The following is a 22,769-nucleotide window of genomic DNA, read 5'->3' on the forward strand; positions in this document are numbered from 1 at the left end:
AGCAATGGCGGATAGAACGCGATTTCCACTTGTCAATTGCTGTGCCGATATTCACCATCGACCGTCTCCTTTGGGCATCACTTGCTATTTTCCTTCGCTTCTTTTCCGAAGCTGACAATCGCGTTCTATCCGCCATTGCTGATAATCTGTGCCACGTCACACGTGACGTGGTACACAAGAAGGGGAACCTGCCGATGACATCACGTTTCACTACCGCGCGGAAATTAAAAGGGTAGGTGACTTTGGTCGCAAAATTAATATACTTGTTGTTGTCAAAAAATTATGTTTGATATATCATTTTGAAGCTAAAAGATTTCTCTGTCTAGTCATGTTGCCATAAAATATATTGTATTTTATGCCAAAAAAATACATCCAATGGTGGAATGGCACTTTAACCTGTAACCACTCTGTATGTTTGGTTGTAGGGAGCAAAGGCCTGCTTCCTGAGAGACATTCCTTTCTCTGCCATCTACTTCCCTGTGTATGCTCATGCCAAGACACAGCTAACTGATGAGGAGGGCAGACTGGGGCCAATACAGCTTCTCATCGCTGGAGCTATCGCAGGTGCATAACAGCTCACATCATCATCAATAGTGGGCCAGTGGACTGGTAAAACTGAAGGAAACGTTCAAACACTTATCTTCAGCTGAGGTGGTGGGAATCAATACATTTTAAGTGCTGTGCTAGTTCTGAATTTTTTTGTACTGTTACCGATTATGTTGCAGGGTAAGAAATTCAGATCAGATCCCCCCACCTTTGCATTACGGTACATCCTCAGTGTATTGTGGATAACTGAACATGCCTTGTTTAGGTGTCCCTGCTGCCTCTCTGGTGACTCCTGCTGATGTGATCAAAACACGTCTGCAGGTGGCAGCCCGTGCAGGCCAGACCACATATAGCGGCGTGATTGACTGCTTTAGGAAGATTTTAAGAGAAGAAGGCTTCAGAGCATTTTGGAAGGGAGCAGGAGGTACATAACACACATGGGCCATGCATGCAGCACTGAAATGAGAGGTTTCATGACTGGAATGAGGCACACCCTGACTCCTGTGAATGTACTTTTGAAGTCAGATACCTGTGTGTAGTCATGCAGCTTTTCTATTCTCCTCTCAGCACGTGTGTGTAGATCCTCCCCTCAGTTTGGTGTCACACTGGTTACTTATGAACTCCTACAGAGATGGTTCTACATCGACTTTGGCGGACAGTAAGTGCTGTGTTCGCTTTTATTTCATAATTGTTAGATTTACGTTTATTAATTGTACTTGTTTCTGAGCAGCCGTCCTGCAGGATCAGAGCCAACACCGAAATCGCGCATCTCCGAGCTTCCTCCCCTGAATGCAGAGCACATTGGAGGTTACCGATTGGCTGCTGCTACGTTCGCAGGTGTAGAAAGCAAGTTTGGCTTGCACCTGCCCAAGTTCAAATCATCAGACACTGTTACAGTTGAGGCAGCTCCTACAGAACACCCAACTGTGGCCTCATAGAGCTTCCTTCACCTCCAAGCAAAGGCAAGATCAACCATCGGGTGCCTTTATTATAGCCAGTTTCTGTCTGTGGCATCTTCATCCAAACTCGAACCACACCATGTAGACACAGTGACACTCCTCTGCATTTCAACAACAAAAGTTGTTCTGGTTTCCCCATCCTCCTGCATGAATACGTATTGGTCTATTTATTTATTTATTACGCCCTGTGTGGCTTGCGTAAGTGTTCAGGCATGCAACACAGCACATGATAAAGTGTGTAACTCGGTACTGCTGCAGTCATAATGGAGGGATGCACTTACTGGAAATTCTGACTATTTTAATTCATGTGGAAATTGAGAACACTTTTTGGGAAAAAAAATAATACATTTGATGTATTTTATTGAAATAAAAATGTAATGGTTTATTTTAATCTTGGACTTTGCTTTGATATTAATTGGAGACATGCTTTGCAATTTAAAGACAAAATCGAGGTACTATTTTCACAAATTTATGTTTACGACTTCTTAGGTGTGTTGTAGTTAGCAAGACGAGGAGTTCTGAATCAACACATGAAACAATTTGGGTTCAGGAGGACGAGTTTATAGAGATGTACAAAGACATTCAAAGAGGCTGAAGAAAGCTATAAAACTGGAAGAACAGGAGCCAGTTTTGAAAAACAATGGCTTAAATGCTTAGCAAGTTGATGACGATCATACAACAATCTCACTGCATAATAATTCTGGGATATTTACGTGAGCATGAAGACAAAATGTTTAATCAGTAACCAGAATTTACAGACTTAAACGTGGAGCGGGACGAGCAGTTGACAGTGAGGGGAATCTTGATCCTAGCTGCCCCACTATACTGTAGAAATCATGAGCGCGTTCATAAATTCAGCATCACTCCTCAAATACCAAAGAACTTCAATAAGAAGACAACGAATGGCTTAATTTGTGAAAGACAGATTGACAAATGCACAAAAATCCCTGGTTCTTTTTATAGAGTTAATTATATCAGTCATTTTTAATACAGGTCATGAGTTACTGTGTTAAAACTCAACTCACTTGAGTAAAATCTTTGGTTTCTCACGTGGAGTGTTATAATGCCCAGCGTTTGAAACTGTAGCACTTGGACAACTTTTGAGACAGGAAATAAGAGCAATGAGGGTTTTGATTTTACAAACCTGCCTTCATTTTCAGATTACAGAAGTGAATTTATGAATGCACTCAGACTCCAGTCAGCAAGAGGGAAAAGAAAACGGGCTCAGTGAAGTACTTTTACAATTGATTAAACTTTTAGATCCATTCAAATGGGATGAAAAGCTCCGGTGTAAATACCAGCAAGAGTGAAACTTTAAACTGTGTTTCTGATGGATTCAACCTGACAATTTTAAGGCTCCTGGTAGTGGAAGAGAATAGAAAACTGCTGGTTCGACTTCATTGTCATTCCCATCACTCTGACCACATTCTTTACTCGAACAAAAGGCAAAAGCTGTAAATCATACAAAAGTTTTTGGATAAAGAACTCAATCATTAGCACTGTCGTCATGCCTTGTGAGGTTGCACATGCTTGCTTTTGATTTTATTTTTATTTTTTTTTGCATTGAAAACCTGGAGCTCCGTTTGTGGAATGGCACTGGATGCGTGGTGATTAAGACGGGATGCGCTGTGCGATGAGCTCCTCGGCATCCTCACGGTTTTCGTTAATCTCCGTGAGCGTCCTGACGAAGCGTGCCCACTCATCAGTACGTGGTATGGCGATCTGCTGTAGGGGGAAAGACGTAATGAAGCAGACACACAACACTTACACTTGTGTTCAAAATAATAGCAGTCCAACATGACTAACCAGATCAATCACTGTTTTTGATGGAAATTATATTACTACATGGCAAATAATTTACCAGTAGGTGTAGTAGAGTCATAGAAAACCAACAGACCCAACATTCATGATATGCATGCTCCTGAGTCTGTGTAATCGAATAATTAAGTGAAAGGGACGTGTTCAAAATAATAGCAGTGTGGAGTTTAATTAGTGAGATCATTCATTCTGTGAAAAAACAGATGTCAGTCAGGTGGCCCTAATTTAAGGATGAAGCCAGCACATGTACATGCATTTCTCTCTGAAAACCTGAGAAACATGGGTCGTTCCAGACATTGTTCAGAAGAACAGCGTGCTTTGATTAAAACGTTGATTGGAGAGGTAAAATGTATACTGTAAAGAAGTGCAGAAAATGATAGGCTGCTCAGCTAAAATGATCTCCAGTGCTTTAAAATGGACAGCAAAACCAGAGAGACGTGGAAGAAAACAGAAGACTACCATTCGAATGGATCGAAGAATAGCCAGAATGGCAAAGACTCAGCCAATGATCAGCTCCAGGGTGATCAAAGACGGTCTGAAGTTACCTGTGTGTACTGTGACAATTAGAAGACGCCTGTGTGAAACTAATCTATCGGCAAGAAGCTCCCGCAAAGTTCCACTGTTAAAAAAAAGACGTGCTGAAGAGGATACAATTTGCCAAAGAACACATCGACTGGCCTAAAGAGAAATGGAAAAACATTTTGTGGACTGATGAAAGTAAAACTGTTCTTTTTTGGGTCCAAGAGCCGCAGACAGTTTTTCAGACGACCCCCAAACACTGAATTCAAGCCACAGTACACTCTGAAGACAGTGAAGCATGGTGGTGCAAGCATCATGATATGGGGATGCTTCTCTTACTATGGTGTTGGGCCCATTTATCGCATACCAGGGATCATGGATCAGTTTGCATATATCAAAATACTTGAGGAGGTCATGTTGCCTTATGCTGAAGAGGAAATGCCCTTGAAATGGGTGTTTCAACAAGACAACGACCCCAAACACACCAGTAAGCGAGCAGCATCAGGGTTCAAGACCAACAAAATGAAAGTTATGGAGTGGCCCGCCCAATCCCCGGACCTTAATCCGATAGAAAACTTGTGGGGTGACATCAAAAATGCTGTTTCTGAGGCAAAACCAAGAAATGTAGAGGAATTGTGGAATGTTGTCAAATCATCCTGGGCTGGAATACCTGTTCACAGGTGCCAGAAGTTCTCAGAAACCGTGGTTATACAACTAAATATTAGTTTAGTGATTCACAGGAATACTAAATCCTTAAGATTTTTTCCGTTTATACAGTAAATATTTGGAGTTTGTAAAGAAAAATGCAGACACTGCTATTTTTTTTGAACAGCCCAATGTTCATTTTTCTTCATTTTCTGTAAAGTAATTAAAATATTCATACATTTTTCTTCATGTTTTGATGTAGAATATAATGTGCGTTGTTCCCAATGCATGGAAATAAAAACTATTATAAGGATTTTGAGCTTTACTCACGTTTTTAAACACACTGCTATTATTTTGAACACAACTGTATCTGTCGAGAGAGAGAGAGAGACTGCCACAGCACCGAGTTCACACAGGAGGAGTGCAAGAACTAAAGCTACTCTGTTTATCTCCTCTCTCATACTGTCTCAAACACTTACACATCTCCAGCTGTCTTTCTCTGATTCTTTTCTTCACTGTAGTTACTCTGTTTTCCTTCAGTAACCTTCTAATGTCTTGTTCTCCATATGCCCACTTCCAACATGTACGAGTGTTTCAGACACACTCTCATTAATGGAGTGAGATTAACATGGATAACTTATCCATGCGTTGGATTTTTTATTTTTACACTGTTGCATTTTATACAAGCAAAAGCAGAACATTCATAAACCCAGTACATTGTTCCACAGATCACATGCTAGTTGATGATCCTAGACAAATGGCCCTTTTCCACTACCCTTTTTCAGCTCACTTCAGCCCGACACGGCTCGCGTTTCGACTACCAAAAACCAGCACGACTCGGCTCGCTTCAGCCCTGCTTAGCCCCTAAAACTCGCACGGTTTTGGAGTGGGGCTGAAGCGAGCCAAACCGTGCCGAGTGAGGCTGGGGGCGTGAGCAGACACTCCCCTGTGCACTGATTGGTGAGGAGGCGTGTCCTCACATGCCCACACACGCCCCGCGAGCACGCTGGGATCTGTAAACACCATAAACCCGGAAGAAGAAGAATTACAAATTACGAGAATTTCTGAAGCCTTATGCGCCTCGCCTCATCTATACGCTCTTGCCAGTATCTGTTGGCGTTGCCGGTGACAACAAGCCACAGCACCAAGACCAGCAACACAAACGACTCCATGTCCTCCATGTTTATTGTTTACTATTCGGGTCGTGAGACTACCACTTAAAAGGTCACTGATGTCACTGTTTGCGCTGCTTAACGACATCACGTGACGTCCACCCACTTTCGCTAACTCCACCCAATGTGTCCACCCACTTCCAGCCAGCATGGTTAAGCGCGGTTGTAGTCGAAATGCAACTCCAATAGCCCCACTCAGCTCGACTCAGCACGGCACGGCTCAGCCCAACTCAGCCGCGTTTGTAGTGGAAAAGCGGCAAAACAGATACTGTATTCACTCTGAGAATCATTACTTTGTCCAAATTATTACAATAAACTGTTCTTATAAGAAATCCGAACACAAAACACTTATGAGGTCTTTCACACTTCACAATGTTTCCGATTGCAGTAAAGCTAGAAGTAGTGAACTAAGCTACATTATATGACCAAATGTATGTGGACACCTGACCATCTTGCGCATGCACACAGGGATCTTCCCCAAACTGTTGGCACAAATTTAGAAGCGCACACAATTGTATAGGATGGCTTTGTATGCTGTACCATTACAATTTCCCTTCATTGGAACTAAGAGGCCCAAACCTGTTCGAGCATGATGATACTTCTGTGCACAAAACAAGCTCCAAGAAGACAGTTTGCTAAGGTTGGAGTAGAATAACTTGATCAGCCAGTGCAGAGCCCTGACCTCAACCGCACTGAACACCTTTGGAATGAATCAGAATGCCAACTGTGTGCCAGGCCACCTCACCGATATCATTAGTGGATTTCACTCATGCTCTTGTGGCTGAATGAGAGAAAACCCCCACAGCCACACTCCAAAAGCTAGCGTAAAGATCCGCAGAAGGGTGGAGGCTGTTATAGCAGCAAAGTGGGACAAACTCTGGAATGGGATGTTCAGCAAGCAAATATAATTGTCATGGTTAGTTGTCCACAAAATTTTGGCCATATGGGGTGTGTGTACACACACACTTTTTTATATATATATATATATATATATATATATATATATATATACATATATATACATACATATATATATACATACATATACACACACACTAATATTAATTTTATATATATATATATATATATATATATATATATATATATATATATATATATACACACACACACACACACACGCGTGTTTTCTGCAAAAAGTCTCTCTCTTAAAAGGTGCTATATTTTATTTTTGGACATTTTCTATTACCCCAAATGTCTTTGAACGTTTCAAATTGATTTTGGTGTGTTTCTATATTTATTACCTTTTATTAATCGTTGTAGACTGGATTTTTTGGTCTCTCCGTTCCAGTTTTAGTAATGCCCATTAGTCATAAATATTACTCAGCAGACCCCAATGCTCATGTTCATCACTTGGCATAAATAATACAGAAGTGAAATATTCATCTCTGAGGAGTTTTAGAGGGACGAATTTATAGCAGATTGCAGGTGGAGCGAAGCTCCATACTTGAGAATATGGTAATACAGTGACCTGATTTTTGATGGCTTTTGCAACCGTATGATATGCATACGTACACATACATATACTACATACCAACATGTACCACCACAGAGAACCTGATCGTAAGTGCAAGGCAACGCATCTCAAACACAACCACCAGACAACGAAATTTGCCTCTTTATTTACATAAGATAGATGGGTTTTTAATTTGCTTTTTTTTTAAATAATAATAATGTGGGATTATTTACCAACACATTTTACAGAAAACATTCATTTAGTTAAAACCGTTTTATTAGTCCACGTGCTCGTTGGACAGTTATAACCTGACAACTGTTTGACATCAAGTTGGAAATATCAAGACTGCAGCTCTGACCCTTGGAGCTCATACATGGCATTCAGTCGAGGAGTTTCAGTTTTCCAGTAGATTTGTTTTTATCCTACTGGTTTCTTCATAGCGGGCAACGTATCTTTGCATTGTATGATTTTTTTTTTTAACCTGAATGATTTCTTTCTCTGCACACCCGTTTAAACATAATGTATAGTGCATTGGCAATTATTAGCCTTGTTCCTTAGTTTTAGATTATCTAAAACTACCACGGATTGATATTGATTAGTTCTTCTGTCTGATAATATTCTACTGTAACTACATAGTAATGATGTAAAGTGAAAGCGCTGGTTCACTGCTGTCCACCAGGCACCCAGCAGAGTCGCACCATAATAAATGACATGGTATCGTTTCTGACGCATAGCATGCGGTGTCGAAGAAAGGAATAAATATGTATTCGTAACTGCGATGCGCATCTCCTTATTGGTCTCACTGTCCCAAGACGATGCAGCAATTTACTGATGTGAAATACACAATTCAGTGGTTTGTATGCTATTACTTTATTCAGGTTGTGCCTTTGCAAATATTTTGCTCATACACTCATTAGGAGCTCTGCTTTTAGACAGTGCCATTACATACACACACAAATTAATTTATACATACATACAGTAGACCCCCGCCTATTCGCGGTTCAGTATTCGCGAATTCACATATTCGCGGGATTTTATATAGAACATATCTCCTATACATTCGCGGAAATCTCAGCAATTCGCGGTCATTTGCGGCGAACATATCGAACGTTTACGCACTGCTACATTCTCGGAGCCGAATGCTCGCTCGCTATTGGCTGAAGTTTGAATGGCGGGCTGCTGCTCATTGGCTGATACGAATGAGCGCATTGTACAGTACAGTCTCGCGGTTCCTGTAGTTCAGACTTGTTCATGTGTTGTGCGTTCTTGGTATTTTTGAATAATTTTTACGCCCTACAATGACTCCTAAACGCTCTGCATCTTCTAAGGCTCCTGCCAAGGAACCTAAGCGCCAGAAGAAGGTAATGACGCTGCAGGAGAAGGTAGGACTTCTCGATAAGGCATCAACGAGAGTACCGTGCGCTACATAAAGAGCAGTTTAATGGGGGGGGGGGGGGGGGGGGGGGGGTGTTTACAAGTATTCGCGATTTTGGCTTATTCGCGGCCATGTTCGGTCCCTAACCCCCGCGAATACTGAGGGCTTACTGTATATATATAAATAAATATAAATAAATAAGTAACTGACCATTACGTTAGTAACATTAGTTTACACCTGTACATTAGCTAGCTGATGCACATAAGCTATGCTGTTGTAATGCTGAATTGAAAAACGTGCTCCAAAGAGTTTATGGAGAAAAGGGAAAAAGCAGAAATATCACAAAAGCCCCTCTGGTTATGGAGAGTTTCTTTGGGAAACGCATGACAGCATTTCTTTGCCACTTGGCAGCAAGAATGGCACAGTTCTGAGGCTCATTTGACTTCTGTTGAATTAGTGTGGATTTGGTTGTTTAGCAAGCTGTAGCCATGTCCCAAGTTCTATAAAACCGTACTAAATAGTAAATACTATGCCAATATAGTGTGCCACCCTTTGCGATTATATACAGTAATATTTAAAAGGCTCATATGCAGTCTGAGATATAGCCTGCATCTCTTCTGCACTGTATGTTAACTGCAGCCATGGGTCAATCACATGATGTGGATAAAGACAGCATGTAATGATCGCAGTAACAAACTCTCTCCCTTAGTGCAGAAACTGGACTACGTAAAAATCTTACATTTGCCTCAATGTTAATGCAACTCCTCATGGTCTAAAAACCAATCAATAAATCCAGTTGTTTTTCAATGAAGCCCTTTTAAATGTTCTTACCTCTCCAACATCGTAAATGAGAACCTGTCCATCAGAGTCTCCTACTGCGATCTCTCGGCCTGTCTGTGCCCACCTCAGCCGATTCAGAGCAGAAGTCCCCTCCACTGTAATACTGGCAGTGGGAACCTACAGAACAGCATGAAAAGAAGTTTAGGAATACTGAAGCATATACAAAGTTAGTAACTGAAGTGCAAGTGCACGTGCATGTGTGTGTTCCAAAGACCTCCGTGTCATTGTTGAGGTTCCACAGATCTAAATGGCCAACTCCATCCACACAAGCAAAGAGCGCAGGGTGAACAGGTGACCACATCACATCATACACATAGTCGGAGTTATCCTCAAATGAGTAGAGTGGCTTATTATTCTACAGGACACAAAAACAGCAGAGAAGCAGAGTCACTGGTTTGCGCAAACAACAGAAATGGAACCAAAATCACTTTTCCACTTCTGCTATTCCTCTCTATGTTTCCAGGCATTCACAGAGAATAAACTTAGGCTGCTTTCACACAGCATTTTTTCACAGAACAATCACTAGTCAGAGTGTGTTTTGTGTTTATAGAAGAAAAAGCGGCTCATGCTGTGACGCACACTATAACCACAACACCACTCTTACCAGTCTCAGCTAGTACGGGCTAACTAGTCAAGCTTATTCACCATTAGAATTATTTATTTGTATTATGAGCAGTAAAATTAGTTGAAATTCTGGAAACAAGGAGGTTGTCTGCCTTTATTATGATTGTGAATTGAGAAAGTTAGAGAAGCAGCGCTGCCTGTGTAACCTGACTATGCAGCTCCCTCTAAAGTGGGAAGTCACATCACACATGTGAATATTGTTAATTAGATTGCAACAGCGCAACATCAACCAAATACTTTTGATTCGGTATTGAAAGTCATATATTATATTATATATCTTATTACCTCACTAACAACTGATTTTTACTGGCACTGTCCTACATGTTTCAGAATGCTTCATGCTTGTTCTGGAGATTAAAATGCACTTCATGTCACTTGAATTTTTCCTGAAAAGTTGAACTTTTTGGGGAAATAAAAAAAACAACACTGTTGGTTCAGAAAAATACTTGGTATGAAAGCACCCTTAAACTTCTTTTCGTCTATTAACGCTCTGCTTCTACGCCCAGGTTCTGAAAAGATGGGGTACCTTAGTGCTCCAGAGTTTGACGGTCCAGTCAAAGGAAGAGGTGAGGAAGAGATGAGAGAAGTCTACAGAACCAGCTGCTGTGTGGCAGTGGATTCCTGTAATTGGCCCATGGTGGCCCTCAAACATCTCGCTGATACCTGCCTTACTACTCACACACACACACAAGAACACTCATCACAATTCTCCATCAGCTGGATCATGCTTGTTAACATAAAATGATTATTAGAAGAAACGGACTACCAGACATTAAAAGATCCTCAAAGTGAACAGACTAATGACAAAACGCACCTCGGCCTGTTGTACCTCTGGCATGATCGCCTGTTCCTGATTACTCGAGCCAAGTACGATTATTTATTTGGCAGTTGCACTGTCGTTAAATTCCACAATCATATGTTCCTGATGCATGAGGAATGTGAATTAGGTGTGTTTCCATCAGTGAGGATGAGACAAATAAACACCCAAACACAAGGTTCCAATGTGAGGAGTAAACATGGAAAAAAACCTGGCTGTCTAGACTTACTATTGGACAGGTTTCTTTGTGTCAGGTCGTATAAAACCGCGCTTTTTGACATAGAGATGCCAATAGGAGATACTGACGCATGAATCCACCGGTCTGTTCTAAAGAGAGAGTGTTCCCTGTGCGTGCAGCAGTGTGTTCAACAGCTCTGGAGATTGTTACGCTGGGGGAAAAGTACAGTTCCTAATTTCAGCATGTTTAAAACGGTTACTGAATGCAATCCCACCCAATAGTAGATCTGTCGTTTTCTATGCCTTTATTTTTTGTTAAACTTTTCTCCGTTCACTAAACTCCATTTTAAAAGTACGTAAACCGATACTACTTTTTTAATTAAAAAAACCAACAACAACAAAATAACAAGCACCCTTTTACATTACACCTCTTGAAATATTTTTATTCTGGTAAGATTCGGGGGGGGGGGGGGGGGGTATCTGGATTGAGATGAGAATCTCTCAAATTTGTGACTTCTTAATCTCAGAATTTCTGAGCTTTCTGCTCGCAAATTTATAACCATTATCTCAGAGAATATCAGGAGTTTTTTTCCTTATAAATGTATGGCTTTAATCTCAGAAATTCCAAGTTTGCCCCCCGCTCCATTTTTGTCCAGCAATAGCCCTAATATGCTGTCGAAACCATCAGCTCTCTTATGATCATAAACACTTTTCTGCATATTAAGGTTACGAGCTAATTCCGCACAAAAAAAAGCTCCAGTACACAAATAAAGCTTTCACATAGCTGTGTGTGTGTATGCGTGCGTGTGTGTGTATACTCATTACTCTGAGAGGTAAATAGCCAGTGTGAGAGGTGCTTCTGTCTTATTAGCTGGGTTGAGATGGGAATATCATAATCATAGCATCATAAATGAAGTGGAAACACCGCAGCTCTCTCAATCACTGCTGAGCACAAACATGCAGATGAACAGCTCACTGACTGAACTGCTCTCACTGGTTCCAAACAGGGTTCCATCTACGCAAAAGAAACCTTACCCTCTCGCCATATGGAGAACTTCAAGAAATCCCCGTCAACAGGAACGCTACTGCTTTTCCTCTTCTGTCCTAAAGACCTGTTAATTCCTCCATGAATTATGACGCTGTGTTTTCCACAAACATTTCACACTTCAACCAAAAACCCACAAGAAACCCTGAAGTAGGATTAGTTGTTTCCACTCGGTGTGTGCGTGTTCATTTTCTAATGGAATGGAAACAATGGATAATCAGATGTACACTTTTTTTTTTTTTTTGAAAGTGTGAGGTTTACCTGCCGTGCCGACAGGACGTGTAGACTGACCCGTCCTCGCTCCCTACCACAAAGTTATTGACGTCACCCAGGGGGAAAGACATGGAAGTGACTGCTACAGACTTAGATTGCTTAAACACCAACTCCATACTGTCCTATAAGAGAGACAGAGTGAGACATCAGCATACACACACCTCACAGCACAGTAAATAACCTTTCTTGGCACTTTCTTCGTGGATGACGTCAATCCAGCTAGCACTTCATAAATGCTTCACGTCTGACCTTGTGGTTTGGCAAAATTTATGGAATGACGACGGTAACGTTATTCACACTTTAAATATATAAGACATGGGAATGGCAATTTAGCCCAAAAACGTGTCGAGTCTTTAAAGAGTTGAACAAACTGCCTGCCAAGTCCAAAGGCATTTCCAAACCACTTCCCCTTAAGTGCATCCCTTAGACTCGGATTCTACACTACAGCTCTCTGCTAAGCAATTATCGCAGTTCTCTGACTCACACTTACAAGAATGATTTACGTGGCCATGTTCAGTAATAAGGGACAGGAGAGTGGCTACTGGGAGAATGGAGTATGAGTAATGTAGTGAAAGAGAAGAGGAATTTGGGTACCTGAGGCTGGGACAACATGTCCAGGCTCCACGAGCACATTTTACCATCAGTGGAGATGCTGATCAGGTTGTGAGCGTTCTGAGTGCCGACGACATTCACACAGTAAACAGGATGCTATAAAAAAAGAGAGACAGAAAATTGACAGGAAGAGAAAAAAAAAACCCCACAGCATAAATCATAGTCTGCTATATGGATACATCACCATGAATTATTAAATGTAGGACATGATTAGTTGTGGAATTCTTGCGGTATAGCAGGAATAGTAACGCAAAAAAAAAAAAATCCACAGTTTGGCAATGAAGGTGAAGTTGATTGCGTCTAAACTATCCTACTGAACACACCACGTACATGACAGAAATCCAAGCACTGCTTTTTTATAGTCTAATGGTGATGATACACGGGGCAACTTTTTGGGCAATGTTGCTGGCAACGGGCAACTAGGTGAGACACAGGGCAACTTTTCAGGGCAACTAACAATGGGCAACAACAGTTAGCAACGGCAGTTTACAGTTAGCTAAAAAAAAAAAAAAATCGATGTCTTAATTTTTGCTGTGACCATTTAATCAAGCTGTCTGTTGTTTTTTAGAGCTTTGGTGAGGTAAATTCCTCCATATAGAATATTAAAATAACAACTTACCGGCGTAAAAACAGATGAGGAGTCTCTCCATCTCTTCACTCCACTGACACTGAGCGGCCGCCATATTTGTTTGAAATTTCTGATCCGAACCTCACCGGAGGTCACATGACTCGTTACTCGCGTTCTGATTGGCTTATCTCAAAAAGTTGCCAGAGATTATCAAAACCATTCAGAAAGAAACAATGTTGCCCAATCTCAATAGAAAAGAGTCAAAACGCAATTGCCCAGCAACACTGCTCGGCAACATTGCCCAAAAAGTTGCCCCGTGTATCATCACCATAATGCTTTGTATGGCTCAGTGACACTGTATCGTACCCCATCCCTCCTCATGACTGATTACATGGAACATATGGCTTAAATTACATTCTGTATGAGTGATGTGTGTTTCAGCTACTGTTGTAATCAACTTGAATACACTCTCCTGCTTCATGGGGCTCTACATGACGTGGGTCGTGTTACCGTGTGAGCAGCAGCTGAAAGAGGGGTCCTCTGCACTGGAGTTCGCTTGTTACTCCTGTTGTCCCATAACACGATCTGTCCTGAATATGTACCACCTACCACCAGGTTAGGGTGGAACTTGACAAATGCAGCTGACATCACTGCAGACTAGAGAGAGAGAGAGAGAGAGAGAGAGAGAGAGAGAGAGGAAATGGAAAAAAGTTCGTGTTTAAAGAGCAAGATGGACAGAATGAGGTCAGAGCCCTGTTTTAGTGCATTTGAACGATGCGGACGTAACACAATCCTATGCTTCAGTTCAAACTTGATTACTAATACATTTAGTCTTCCACTAAGTGGGTAATGCTTTACATTAAGTTTCCCTTAACCAAGATCATTCATGGTATTAGTTACCACGAACAAACAAACAATAGACTTCAGCATTCGTAAAAAAGTGAGCTTTTAAAAATAAATAAGGAAGATAACCTACAAAAGGGGGGCATAGTGGTTAGCGCTGTCGCCTCACAGCAAGAAGGTCCGGGTTCGAGCCCCGTGGCCAACGAGGGCCTTTCTCTGCGGAGTTTGCATGTTGTCCGCGTGGGTTTCCTCCGGGTGCTCCGGTTTCCCCCACAGTCCAAAGACATGCAGGTTAGGTTAACTGGTGACTCTAAATTGAGCGTAGGTGTGAATGTGAGTGTGAATGGTTGTCTGTGTCTATGTGTCAGCCCTGTGATGACCTGGCGACTTGTCCAGGGTGTACCCCGCCTTTCGCCCGTAGTCAGCTGGGATAGGCTCCAGCTTGCCTGCGACCCTGTAGAACAGGATAAAGCGGCTAGAGATAATGAGATGAGATGAACCTACAAAAGGCTAGAGTGACGTGACCTGCCACAAACTGTTGCCAACATCAAAGAAGGGTTGGTTTCCTATAAAAAGCGCATCCTAAAGTCTTTTATTCCTTTTACAGCACAGAAATTTGGGAACAATTACAATATTTTATTTATTAATGAACATCCTACTTTTTATCTGTTTAATATTATGGAATGTCCACAAGAAAAGTTACACTACAGCAGCTAGAATCAGTCGTTCCCTCACCAGCCTCTCTTTTCCTTCCTTGAAGTCAATAAGACGTGTTACCAAGAACCCAGAAAGCACAAACTACCTGTTCTGAACACTTTCCCTGTGATGTAAAACTTACTGATAGTTACATTAGGGAAAGAAATGTCTCCTTTCACTAAGCGTCACCATATACACCAGCCATATATATTTATCTTTCAATAACTTTTTTTTAAAAATTGATTTATTATGAACCTCAGATTTGGCAGAGTCTCTGCCATAGAAGTCCTTGACAATGTATTAGAACGAGTGCATTAAAGGTCACCCTATCATCTGAATTACAGCCAGAACCACTGTCAGATATAGAAAGTGATTCAAGACCTTCTGACCAAGTAGATTTGAGAATTTAGCAGTGGTGTAATATATAAGAGGTTAACATGTGCATTAATTGATATTTGTTTAAACATTTGTCTAAATACAACTATTTATTCAATTATTCACGTTACATAACACAGCAATATTTATATTACAGCATGTTACAAATGCTAATAAATTACTGAAACGTGGTCCGTGTAAAAAATGATTTGAAATTCAGCTTCACTTTTGAATTTAGCCAGTTAAACACAAAACAGGTTAATTAAGGTGTTGTTCGTTTCGCTCCTTTTACTCACTGATGGGATAAATGGCTCATGTACAGTGGTGCTTGAAAGTTTGTGAACCCTTTAGAATTTTCTATATTTCTGCATAAATATGACCTAAAACATCATCAGATTTTCACACAAGTCCTAAAAGTAGATCGAGAGAACCCAGTTAAACAAATGAGACAAAAATATTATACTTGGTCATTTATTTATTGAGGAAAATGATCCAATGTTACATATCTGTGAGTGGCAAAAGTATGTGAACCTCTAGGATTAGCAGTTAATTTGAAGGTGAAATTAGAGTCAGGTGTTTTCAATCAATGGGATGACAATCAGGTGTGAGTGGGCACCCTGTTTTATTTAAAGAACAGGGATCTATCAAAGTCTGATCTTCACAACACATGTTTGTGGAAGTGTATCATGGCACGAACAAAGGAGATTTCTGAGGACCTCAGAAAACGTGTTGTTGATGCTCATCAGGCTGGAAAAGGTTACAAAACCATCTCTAAAGAGTTTGGACTCCACCAATCCACAGTCAGACAGATTGTGTGCAAATGGAGGAAATTCAAGACCATTGTTACCCTCCCCAGGAGTGGTCGACCAACAAAGATCACCCCAAGAGCAAGGCGTGTAATAGCTGGTGAGGTCACAAAGGACCCCAGGGTAACTTCTAAGCAACTGAAGGCCTCTCTCACATTGATTAATGTTAATGTTCATGAGTCCACCATCAGGAGAACACTGAACAACAATGGCATGCATGGCAGGGTTGTAAGGAGAAAGCCACTGCTCTCCAAAAAGAACATTGCTGCTCGTCTGCAGTTTGCTAAAGATCATGTGCACAAGCCAGAAGGCTATTGGAAAAATGTTTTGTGGACGGATGAGACCAAAATAGAACTTTTTGGTTTCAATGAGAAGCGTTATGTTTGGAGAAAGGAAAACACTGCATTCCAGCATAAGAACCTCATCCTGTCTGTGAAACATGGTGGTGGTAGTATCATGGTTTGGACCTGTTTTGCTGCATCTTGGCCAGGACGTCTTGCCATCATTAATGGAACAATGAATTCTGAATTATACCAGCGAATTCTAAAGGAAAATGTCAGGACATCTGTCCATGAACTGAATCTCAAGAGAAGGTGAGTCATTCAGCAAGACAACGACCCTAAGCACACAAGTCGTTCTACCAAAGAATGGCTAAAGAAGAATAAAGTTAAATGTTTTGGAATGGCCAAGTCAAAGTCCTGACTTTAATCCAATCGAAATGTTGTGGAAGGACCTGAAGCGAGCAGTTCATGTGAGGAAACCCACCAACATCCCAGAGTTGAAGCTGTTCTGTACGTCAGAATGGGCTAAAATTCCTCCAAGCCGGTGTGCAGGACTGATCAACAGTTACCGGAAACGTTTAGTTGCAGTTATTGCTGCACAAGGGGGTCACACCAGATACTGAAAGCAAAGGTTCACATACTTTTGCCACTCACAGATAGGTAATATTGGATCATTTTCCTCAATAAAGAAATGACCAAGTATCATAATTTTGTCTCATTTGTTTAACTGGGTTCTCTTTATCTACTTTTACAATTTGTGTGAAAATCTGATGTTTTAGGTCATATTTATGCAGAAATATAGAAAATTCTAAAGGGTTCACAAACTTTCAAGCACCTCTGTAGGTGTATGGGCAGCATGGTGGTGTAGTGGTTAGCACTGACGCCTCACAGCAAGAAGGTTCTGGGTTTGAGCCCAGCGGCCAGCGAGGGCCTTTCTGTGTGGAGTTTGCATGTTCTCCCCGTGTCTGCGTGGGTTTCCTCCGGGTGCTCCGGTTTCCCCCACAGTCCAAAGACATGTAGTTAGGTTAACGTGGGGCGGCCTTGAGCTGAAGTGCCCTTGAGCGAGATACCTAACCCCTGACTGCTCCCCGGGCACTGTAGTGTGGCTGCCCACTCCTCTGGGTGTTCACTGCTTCAGATGGGTTAATTGCAGAGAATGAATTTCACTGTGCTTGAAGTGTGCATGTGACAAATAAAGGTTTCTTCTTCTTCTTGATTATTTAATATCAATTAAAACAAGTGTTGATTACTTTGTCAATGTTACTTCCGGTGTATTAATACTGAAAGACATGGTGTGTTGAGAACTACTTGCACTACATAATCTTAATATAAAGTGATGCATTTCCACTAAAGGTGAAGAGGTCATATTTCTCCTGCTGTAACTCAACCAGGCAGAATCTTTTCTAATACTGAATGCCTGATATTCTGCGATGAACTACACATCGATGTGAAGAGCATCATTTGCATTTGAGGCACACACATGTTCCTGAGTGAATGGATGAGTGGCTAGGTAAGTGCATGCATGACTGAACATGAGATGGAGCTGCTCTTTAAACTGGAAATGGTCCACCAGCACCATTGCAGGTTTTCAGATCTAACCCCCTGTTGTATCCAATATAATCCAGCACCATCTAATCAGATGCTGCCTTTAAATCTTCTTTAGAATTCTCCTGAACTGGAGATGGGAAATGTTCCTTTCCAGCTTTCAGAGAACGGTGAAAAATCCAGTTTTGTAGTCAGTTGCAGTCAATTTCAGTTTCAGTCAGTCAATTTCTCTCGCTCACGCTCCCTCACACACGGGGGGGGGGGGGGGGGGGGGGGGGGGGGGGGGGTTCACACTTCTGTATGTATGGAGTTTTCTGTGTGTAGTGTGTGAGAGCCATGTATCCGCTCTGGAGGCCAGCACATGTGGTTCTATTCAGCATGTCCACAGAACACTACCTCAGGGCATGTACACACACACACACACGAAGTAAACCATGCACGCTAGAGCCAGTGGAAATTTCAGCTAGAGTTCTATAGCTCTCTCAATTTCAAACTGGAGCACAGAAACACAATCTGATTTAATTATGTTCACTTTAAAATATATAACTTAATCTCTCTCATTATTCCGTTTCACCAAGGTTCCCAAAACATTTTTCTGGTCTAGGTTTCTGCATTATGACCTTGTATTAAATAAGTAGACTTTGAGACAGAACTCTGAGCAATAGCAGTATAATATACACTTGGTCTTTTTCAAGCCAACACCTGAGTGTGTGTGTGTGTGTGTGCTGCACAATATCTCTGATAAATTATTGTTGGAATATTGGTATTGCAAGAAGTCTGCAATATGTAGAAAAACACTAAATTAACACATTCTCTGTAACCTGTAAGCTTTTTAAAGGTAAGAGATACATTCCCTGTGTGTGTGTGTGTGTGTGTGTGTGTGTGTGTGTGTGTGTGTGTGTGTGTGTGTGTGTGAGAGAGAGAGAGAGTGAGTGAGAGAATACCAGCATGATGAAATCACAAAACTGTGCCGAGGGATGAGAGAAGAGGAAGCGTGGATGCCAGGAAAATTGGCAGCAGACCATGTTGGTCAGAGAAATGGCTACCTGTGTGTGTGTGTGTGTGTGTGTGTGTGTGTGTGTGTGTGTGTGTGATGGGGAGGGGAGGGGAGTTTAGAGGGTGTGTTTGTGTCTGCCTGTGTGTTAGATGTTATTTCAGTCGGCTTGTTTGTATGTGGATATTTGTGGGGTTGCTGATTTGAGAGGGTGGTACTTCCTCTCTTACCTGGCAGTGAAAGACATACTCGGGCGTAGTTTTCTTATACTTCATGTTCCAGACCAGTGCCACTCCATCAGGCTCATGCGGTGCCTCCTCGTTGTTGTTATAGGAGGCAACCAGCAGCTCAGGATACTGCGCACACAGAAAAAAACATTATACTTGTAGCGTGCGCACACACACACACACACACACACACACACACACACACACACACTCCCTCAGGCACTTTTCCTCTTCCCTCCTGCTGTGGTGTGTGTGTGGATGCCAGCCAGAACACGTCACTGCTTCAGCAAGATTTATTACAGGGAAACTTTTCCTCAGCAGCAGTGACGGTAAATAAAGGCTAACATGCACCAGCAGCAGACTGCAGACTACTAAATATGCTGCTCCAGAGATGCACTGCCTCTGGCTACTGCTGTGACCTGCTTCACATTCAAATCTCAGTCAAACTTGCAATCCCCTACAGAACTACATATTTTCCCCACAGATGAAACAAATGGTTAACTATTGCCTCTACTCATGTAAATGAAAAAAATTCTGTTTTGTCCGGAATACATTAGCACAGAAAAAATGACAAGACAAATCTGAGTGGGGAGATATTTGAAAGTTGTGTTTTGGTTACACAACTAGTGCCAGAAGTCATTTACACCCTACAGCAGAGCAGCACACGGAGAAATTTAATCATGCCACCTCGACCACAATTTGCCAAAACACAGATTTAGGCCTCTGGAGAAACCGCAACAGCTAAAACAATAATCCGTGCCTGTTTAGATTGTACACATTTAACTAGAGGAAGTGAAATTGAGAACGCAAGACAGCACACACTGAGGCGATTACTCATAACTAGATGCAGCGTGTCGAAGCTTCTGATCAAACTTTTTGCTTGGACAGTCCAGAAACAATTTTCATTACATAATCAGTAAATAAAATGACATTTATCTTTAAGTTCAAACCTGGAGATTGAAAAGATAGAAAACAAAACCCAAACATGACCTACTAATCCTGAGTCACTGTGATCCAAAACCCACACGTTATACTTCATACATTGTGGTATGATACCTGCATTACTTTTGTACAAATAGAAGACGAGATTTGACCATGTTCACACAGTCAGGTCCATAAGTATTTGGACAGCAATGCAATTTTCATAATCATGCCTTCGTGCACCACCACAATGGATTTGAAATGTAGCAATCGATATGTGATTGGAGTTTAGAATTTTAACTTTAATTCAAGGCATTTAACAAAAACATATCAAATTAACCATTTAGGAATTACATAGCCTGGCAAGCCAGACTAAATGTGAATATTTAGGCACTCGTAGGCAAAAATTTTTTTGGCCGCTAGGCGGGTGGGTCTAGTTTACTAGGCTAGGAATTACAGCCTTTAAAAAAAACAAAACAAAAAAAACAAGAGTGTTCTGAGAGCTAAGTATCCCCCGCTGGTAACTATATCTATGCTATTTATTTTTATTACACCCTCATGAAATTGTCAAAGTACAAGTTTGGTAATCAAGGGCCATAACTCTGGTAAAATGTGACTGAATTGAACGAAATTGCAATACGTCCATTACCGACATATAACAAAGAATCCTGTCAAGTTTCATGAAATTCCTCCCAAAATTGTGAGAGGACTTGATTTCAGAAGGTGAATACCCTTCCCGGGACGGACGGACATTGCCACGACATAATCTTCCTTCAAGCCTTACAGCCGGGGGGGGGATTTAAAAAAAAAAAAAAAACACAACAAACCCAGTCCCACCATTTTCACAGGCTCAAAAGTGATTAGACAATTAACTGAGAAGCTGTTTCAGAGAAAGAGAGCGTGCAAGAGAGAAACAATTCACCATGTTTGAGAGTTTTTCTATAATAACAATTTAAATGTCACTATAATACTGACGCTGTATAAAAGCAAAGAACTACGTGATCTATGTGTGTGTGTGTGTGTGTGTGTGTGTGGGGGGGGGGGTTCGGGATCTAAAATCAAATGGGCCATTGCAACATTCAAGTCAAAAGAACAGAACGGGTCATAAATGTAATAACTGTAGCAGAATTTTTTTAAAACAATAAGATAAAACGAGCTGACCCTGTTACACATGTCTATGCCCTGCTGTTTTTGTATAGGACCAAATTCAAATATGCAAGAATAGCCAGAAAAGGTTCTCCTTCACTGCTTGTATCTTGATATCAAAGGCACTGCCTGGAGATTTGTTAAAGGAAAAGGCAACTTTTGTACTAAATCACCACAAATAGATAGATAAATATATAAAGTAATCGATCATGGAATTTACAGAGAAAGAACAGACCGCATAACAGTATCTTTTAATAATATGGGCTTGCGCTGAGCTCAGCGAAGATGCGTTCCGCCATATTGATCTACTGCGTGACGTCATGCGGCCCACCACTGAAAAGAACTCTTCAGTGCTTCATGGTAATAAGGTAAAAAACCAGTACAATCGCTTCTTCAAAGTTTCACCACATGGTTTTATTTATGCAACTTAAAGCTCATAATACTGTATAACTTTGGTTGAGTAAAAACACGGAGCAAAAACATGGCTGAATCCTGAATGACTCCTATTTGGATTTGTCCTACCAAGCCTACTGCGCATGCGTGAAGCGGCTCGGCTCGGTTTTCCCTTTCGGGCGCTCTCGTTTTCTGTTAGAATTTGGTAAAGAAAAAAAAAAAATTATTTACCAGCTTACCGGGTCCATGAACATAAATCTGACAGCTGACAAGGTCGGGATATAAACGAATCGAATACAAGCCACCCGCCGGGACTCCTAATCACAGTGATCTGCTTGTAAACACTGTTTTCATGGGCCCAGTGACGTCACAGATCAGAGGGAGGCGCATTAACGAAAGATTCTGATTGGTTTATAGTTGCCCACAATCTCAAAATGGCTGACTCCTCCAACTTCGACTCCTCTGTGTCAATTCATGATTTCAAAGTTAAAAATATTTTTTCATGTTCGATATATAATGGAAATAATTAACGGAATTGATTACGTATATGTTTTTCTCCTATTACACACCTGGTTTTGTACAAAAGTTGCCTTTTCCTTTAAGAGGGGAAAAATAAGACCCTTTTTAAGAATGAAGAAACATCACGTGACACTTGCTCCACTCAAACAATTTTGGATTAAATTATAATTTACCAATAATCAATATGTGCAACATATTATGTAACATCACATGTTTCAGTAAGCACTTGGCAGGACAACAGAATTACATGTACCTTTGTATGAAGTGGACCAAACTGAACAGCTTTGGTAGGATTTTGCTTGTCATCAGTAAATTCAGGCCATATGGTTCTGAAAACATGTTCTTTAATTACCTGTGGGGACCAGTCCAAGCAGGTGACCACCCTGTGTTTGGACCAGCGTTCATCCATGAACTGTCTGTTCAGAGACAGCTTTGCTCCAGCCTGCATCTCACTGAAACACATACACCATGATGGATGAAAGTAAGGAAAAGCTTTGACTCGTGCAGTATGTAGCATGCATGCATACATGTTTTATCATTAAAACCATCTCCCATGTGA

General features: G+C 41.2%; 2 protein-coding genes across 3 annotated transcripts in view; one reads left to right on the plus strand and one right to left on the minus strand.

Moving 5' to 3' along the window:
- Positions 1–1,896, plus strand: part of LOC132891892 (electrogenic aspartate/glutamate antiporter SLC25A12, mitochondrial-like) — a 38,162-nt gene extending 36,266 nt beyond the window's left edge. The window contains exons 15-18 of the mRNA XM_060930004.1: positions 426–564; positions 812–970; positions 1,114–1,204; positions 1,277–1,896. Coding sequence (XP_060785987.1) covers positions 426–564; positions 812–970; positions 1,114–1,204; positions 1,277–1,484 — 597 coding nt within the window. The 3' untranslated portion in view covers positions 1,485–1,896. The remainder of the gene's footprint in view (positions 1–425; positions 565–811; positions 971–1,113; positions 1,205–1,276) is intronic.
- Positions 1,897–2,044: 148 nt separating this feature from the next.
- Positions 2,045–22,769, minus strand: part of dync1i2a (dynein, cytoplasmic 1, intermediate chain 2a) — a 63,556-nt gene continuing 42,831 nt past the window's right edge. For both annotated transcript variants that reach the window (XM_060930006.1, XM_060930005.1), the window contains exons 8-16: positions 22,563–22,662; positions 19,235–19,360; positions 13,975–14,121; positions 12,879–12,992; positions 12,273–12,406; positions 10,499–10,643; positions 9,563–9,703; positions 9,340–9,465; positions 2,045–3,230 (exon numbers count right to left, since the gene is read on the minus strand). In XM_060930006.1, coding sequence (XP_060785989.1) covers positions 3,117–3,230; positions 9,340–9,465; positions 9,563–9,703; positions 10,499–10,643; positions 12,273–12,406; positions 12,879–12,992; positions 13,975–14,121; positions 19,235–19,360; positions 22,563–22,662 — 1,147 coding nt within the window. In that variant the 3' untranslated portion in view covers positions 2,045–3,116. The remainder of the gene's footprint in view (positions 3,231–9,339; positions 9,466–9,562; positions 9,704–10,498; positions 10,644–12,272; positions 12,407–12,878; positions 12,993–13,974; positions 14,122–19,234; positions 19,361–22,562; positions 22,663–22,769) is intronic.

The sequence above is a fragment of the Neoarius graeffei genome, chromosome 9, assembly GCF_027579695.1.
Source record: "Neoarius graeffei isolate fNeoGra1 chromosome 9, fNeoGra1.pri, whole genome shotgun sequence".
Taxonomy (NCBI): Eukaryota; Metazoa; Chordata; class Actinopteri; order Siluriformes; family Ariidae; genus Neoarius; species Neoarius graeffei.